This window comes from Zootoca vivipara, chromosome Z (genome assembly GCF_963506605.1).
Source record: "Zootoca vivipara chromosome Z, rZooViv1.1, whole genome shotgun sequence".
Lineage (NCBI taxonomy): Eukaryota > Metazoa > Chordata > Lepidosauria > Squamata > Lacertidae > Zootoca > Zootoca vivipara.
Window position 1 is genome coordinate 19,352,996 of NC_083294.1, and position 6,000 is coordinate 19,358,995.

Here is a 6,000-nt window from a genome sequence, read left to right on the forward strand (position 1 = left end):
CAAGTGACACCATTTTTAAAACAGCTGCACTGGCTGCCCGTCTTCTACCAAGCCACGTTCAAGGTCCTTGTATTGATTTACACACCCCTGAACAACTTAGGTCCAGGGAACCTCAGGGACCACCTGAACCCTTGTAATATCACAACTCGATCACAGAGATCATGCAGGAGCGACACTGGTCATTCCCCAAGTTGGGAAGGCTCATTTGGCAATGCCAAGAAACTGAGCCTTTAGTGTCATCAGCCCAGTATTGTGGCATACTCTGCTGTTAGCGATTAAACAGAGGCCTTCTGATTTCAACTTTTAAATGCCTGCTGAACATTTTTCTATTCTGCCAGGCCTAATCAGGCAATTAAGAGCACATCTCACACAATGGATTATTTATGCTTGTTTTAATTTATTTTTGGTTTTAACTTATTTTTAACTTTTTATTATTTTACTGTATGGTTTTATGCTTTTAGACTGTTGTAAACCACAGTTATATATATTTTATGATAAAGAATAATTTAAAAATTGAAAGAGTGTGGGAGGAATTGGATACCTTACTCTTCTGATCATTCTATCAGCACAAGCGTTCCTATTAAAAGCATGAAACCACAAGAAGGAAGCAGCTGGAGGGAATGACTCATGATTTCAGTTGTCTCTGTACTAATGCACAGAGTATAGGAAACAAGCAAGAAATATATGCTATATGATTATATTAGAGTACATATTCATTTTTACATATAATTATTTTTTGAATAAATGTGCAATTCATGTCACTGTTTTGAATCTTTGTGTTATTATCTACTTTTGAGGGTTGTGCAAACCACTGTTCTGAGTAAATGATTTTCATTGGGTAGGGTAAAGTAAGGTAGGGTAGGGGGCCCTGGGGATGCATTCACAGAACCAGGCAGTGCTCCCCACCCCAAGATGTTTAGGAACTGCTGCTCTCAAATTCTTGTGTCTTATGAGTGTGTATCAATAACTTTTGGACCCTCCATCCTTTGACTTCCTACTCAAATTATGCAGAAAATACACATACAGCTCATTTAGCAATTAAACCCAGCAGGGATAAACTGAACAAGGAAAGCCCCTTGCTGCCAGCAGCACCACAATGGGACCTGCAGTTTCAATATTAATTTATTGATGCAGAATGGTAGCAGAACACCATTAACCAACCCTTGCCCATTCCCTTCCTTGATACCAGCTAGTGTTTGCAGCAACAACCAGAAGGCAGACCCAGACAGGGCTTTGCAGGTCTTCTTGGGTCATTGAGAGGGATCAAAAGTTTGTGCTGATGGAAATAATCAAGAGATGTGCCCTGTTCTGATGGCTTGCACACCAAATAATTGCATTGCATACTTTAATGATTGCAAATTCTTGGGAGTGATGTTTTCCCCAAGAAAACATCAAGAAGGTCATGAGCTCCTTAGAATAACTTCCCTCCATCCTCCTGTTTTGCAATGTTCTCGTTCATTGATTCCAGGACAGGTTGCCCTTAAGGCTGCAGCAGAGATAGATTTCCAGCCAGTGTGGTGGAAGCTGGGGGGGGGGGGATCTTTATTTTAAGAACATAAGAAGAGCCTGCTAGATCAGACCAGTGGCCCATCTAATCTAGCATCCTATTCTTACAGTTGACACCATATGCCCATTGTAGGAAACTACCAGGCAGGATTTGAGCACAGGAGCTGTCTCCCCTTCTGTGCTTCCCAGCAACTAGGATTCAGAAGCAGTATCGCCTCTGACTGTGGAGGCAGAGCATAGCCTTCATGAATTTCCATAATCCTCTTTTAAAGTCATACAAGTTGGTGACCATCACTGCTGCATGTGGGAGCAAGTCACACAGTTTAACTATGTGCTGCGTGAAGTCCTTTCTTTTTATCCATCCTGAATCTTCCAGCAAGCGAGAAAGATCCATTTGCCTAATTGATCACTGATTCTCTTTAAAGTTTCCTGCTGGCATTTGCTAATTATCTCCTCCTCCTCCTCCCAGGTACCGGATGCACAAATCCAGAATGTACAGTCAGTGCGTCAGGATGCGGCATCTCTCCCAAGAGTTTGGATGGCTTCAAATCACTCCCCAAGAATTCCTCTGCATGAAAGCTCTGCTCCTCTTCAGTATTAGTAAGACGCATTTTTATTTCCTTCTCCCTTTCTTTCAAAAAAGAATAATAGAATTGTAGAGTTGCAAGGGTCATCTAGCTCTATCCCTGACAGATGGCCAGAGATACATAGCAGAATACTGCTATACTGCACACAAAGAGTATTTTAATAAATTATTATTATATTAATTGTTAGTTATTTATTGCATTTATTCCCCACCTTCTTGTTCAAAGAGTTCATGGTGGTGCGCATGACTCTCCTCCTCCTCATTTAATCCCCACAGCAATCCTGTGAGGTAGGTTAATCTGAGAGGCAGTGACCGGCCCAAGGTCACCTAGTGAACTGCACTACTGAGGAGGGATTTGAACCCTGGTCTCTTCCTAGTCCTAGTCCAACACTCCAACCACCACACCACACTGATTCTCAATAATTTAAGGTGGTGTGATTAAATCGCCTTCATCATTTTATTCTGACAACCACCCTGTCTGACAAAATCCTTGCTCTTACTACTGCCACCACTATTATTATTATTATTATTATTACCACCAGCATCATTATGCACCTAAATTCCATCCCATCTTGCATGTGATTAACATGCAATTTCAAGCATGTGTGGTTTTGAAAGCCAGATGGTTGAAAGCCTACAAATTAAATGCATGCAAAGCAGAGAGCTTTGAGAGCTTAAAAGCTCCTTTTGCACCAGGTTCTCCCAGTATGGAAAGTGATTTTAAGCTCTCAGTACTTACTTACTGGGCTCTGGGATGCTCTCACAAGATCTTGCCGGAACTCGGGCTGCCCTGCGAGATTTCACCAGAGCCTGGTAAGCAAGGTGGAGAACTTAAAAGCTCTCTGCATTGCTGGGAGGGGGGCCAGACGCCCTTGGCACACAACTCCAGAAAGGTAAAGATACTCTCACGGGGTGGTTCCAAATGGGTGGTTCAAGTGGGCACAGTTTTGCAAATAAGCGCTGTCTTGGAAAGTAACATGCACACAAGGCACAACCATACTGATTGTTCCTCTCCTTCTCCATACACCAGTTCCAGTAGACGGGCTGAAGAACCAGAAGTTTTTTGACGAACTTCGAATGAACTACATCAAGGAACTTGATCGCATCATTGCTTGCAAGAGGAAGAATCCTACCTCCTGCTCCCGGCGTTTCTACCAGCTCACCAAGCTCCTAGACTCTGTGCAGCCTGTAAGTAAGAGGACAAGGGAAGAGAAAGAGGGTTAGCCACACACATGGCAAGATCTTTTGTTAATCTTTTGATCAAAACTCCACAGAATCTGCTGTTGAACTTGTGGGGTGGGCAGGTGCCCCCCCCCACCTGTACAACAAACCTGTAAAAAAGAGCACTGGAAACAAATATGCAGAAAGTCACTGTGACCTCACAGTCACTTCCTCCAAGACCAGAGAACTGTGCTGTCAAATATATAGATGTTTGTGGGATGCTGGCTTTTAAAGCCCTAAATGGCCTCAGCCCAGTATACCTGAAGGATCATCTCCACCCCCATCATTCAGTCCAGACACTGAGGTCCAGCTCCGAGGGTCTTCTGGCAGTTCTCTCACTGCAACAAATAAAATTACAAGGAACCAGGCAGAGGTTCTTCTTGGCAGTGGTGCCCTCCTTGTGGAACACCCTCCCATCAAATGTGAGGGAGATAAAGAATTACACAACTTTTAGAAAACATCTGAAGGCAGCCCTGTTCAGGGAAGTTTTTAATGTCTGTCATTTTATTATTATTACTTTTATATCTTGCTGGATGCCACACAGAATGGCTGGGGGAACCCAGCCAGATGGGCAGGGTATAAACAATAAAAAAATTATTATTATTAATTTATTATTTCAGATCTAGTACACATGCAGGGAAACATTCCTTAATCCCCAGGCTGCCAATGCCAAATAAATTGGTTGCTTTTATTATTTTATTATTTATTAAATTTGTATACCGCACTATACCCACAGGTCTCAGGATGGTTCACAGGATGAAATCACAACATTAAAAAACAAAAAATGCATAATCAAAATAAAAACAAGACCCCCCCGTCCCTTAGTCACAACTCTTGCAGCCCAGCTCATCCTTTTGGGATGCTGATCCTGGCGCTTAACTACTCAGCCACAGCTATCGCCTAGACAAAAGGGGCTGGTTTGTTGAGCTTGTTCTCATACCTTCTACCCACCTCCGATACAGGAATCCAAGAACTGGAAGGGGCTCAGGGCATCATTCATACTTCCTCCCCCCAAAACCTACATCACTATAAAGTGACATCACCTCCTCTCTTTCCTCTTTCCTAGATTGCCCGAGAGCTGCACCAGTTTACATTCGACCTCCTGGTCAAGTCCCACATGGTCAGTGTGGATTACCCAGAAATGATGGCAGAGATCATCTCGGTGCAAGTCCCCAAGATCCTCTCTGGGAAGGTGAAGCCCATCTACTTCCACACACAGTGATGGAGTGAGGGAGACAAAGGAAGGGAGGAGCCCTTTGCAGCCAAGGCCCTGGAAGCCGCCAACCCTGTCCAGCCTTCACCTGCCTGTTACTTTTGCACTGCAGTGCCTTGGAATACTGTATATGCTACAAAGATATACAGTAATAACGAAAACAGAACTAACCTGCTGGGATTCTTTTCAGTTTTGGTGACCCCCCACCTGGGAATTCCCCTTTCAAGTGGGAATTTTTTTCGGCCTGTTTTGAAACAGCCCAGCATATGTGTGTGCGTGCAAACCCTGCACCTTCTCTATTTCTCTTTCCTGTTCTTATATATATTTTTAATCTGGTGTTGTGGCATGGTGCCAGGCGGCACTTGTTTACATTCTTGGGCTTCTGCATTTCCCACAATGGCTTCTGTGGTCCTGTACCATGATGGGAAGTCTGTCAAAACACACACACACACACTCATCGTGTTTTGGGTGTTCCCTTCATTGCTGTTTTATTCTCTCTTTTTAAACAAAACCAGAATCCAAGATGACAAGCAGGTTGCTCAAATCAAATCCTGGGAGTGGGAAGAACTTAATTTTTGGGGAGCGGGTGATTTTATTTTTATTTTTTAACAGTTTTTTGATCAACTTTTCTGTGCAGTGTGCTTTTTTCCCATTGCGTCACAAATCTCACTCTTAAGATGCAGGAGGATTTCCATAGCATATATGAGGACAGGAAGGGAGAACTGTCAATCCTGGACTCAAAATCATATGGAGGAGAGAATGTAGCAGAATCATACGACTGAAAAAAAAAAAAAGTGTGTGTTTGCCGTCACAGCTGCAGGCATCACACGGACTCAGATTCCGCAGGGCCACATTTCTGCATGTGAACTAGTCTCAGTCCCCATCATGTTCCTACACCACGTCGCCACAAGCCACTGCCTCAGATTCGGCTGCTGTTCAGTGTGCCTCTCCACTTAACTCTGGGGCCCTTACAGCAGCATTTACCTGACACAAAGTGCCCAAATCCATACAATGCTGTTCTTGTGCTCATGGAAAATGACACAAAGCATTAAGAGGAGCTGGAGGGTAGTGCTTAACCCTCCTGGTGCCCTGAAGGTTACAGAGGGCTGTTTTACAGTGCAACCCTTTTTTCTTACTTCCTTTTCTTTCTGTGGACCATGAGCCAAAACTTTTTTAAAAAGTCACCCAATGAATGTGAGCACATTCCAGTTTTGAGCATTTTTGTTGTTGTTTCTCCATCACGAAGGACACTCTCCTCAAAAAAGGCAGCTCTGCAGTCCTCAGAGGGCCTTCATCCAGCTGCTTTTGTCACCAACACCAACATCCCTCCTCCCAGCTCTGCCTCCCACAAGTCAGAGGCACCTAAAGACCCTCTTGCAAGACTTTTCCTTGGAGAGCATGGTGGGCGAGGGCCTCAGAAGCCAAGCCAAGTGAAACAAGGACTCTGATACCCCTTTGGGGTTCCTGAGAAACT

General features: G+C 43.9%; 1 protein-coding gene across 1 annotated transcript in view; it reads left to right on the forward strand.

Moving 5' to 3' along the window:
• The window catches only part of AR (androgen receptor), a 217,283-nt gene extending 211,910 nt beyond the window's left edge, over nt 1-5,373 (forward strand). Inside the window, exons 6-8 of the mRNA XM_035113210.2 lie at nt 1,976-2,106; nt 3,123-3,280; nt 4,380-5,373. Of these exons, the coding sequence (XP_034969101.1) occupies nt 1,976-2,106; nt 3,123-3,280; nt 4,380-4,535 (445 nt within the window). The 3' untranslated portion in view covers nt 4,536-5,373. The remainder of the gene's footprint in view (nt 1-1,975; nt 2,107-3,122; nt 3,281-4,379) is intronic.
• The last annotated feature ends 627 nt before the right edge of the window (nt 5,374-6,000 follow it).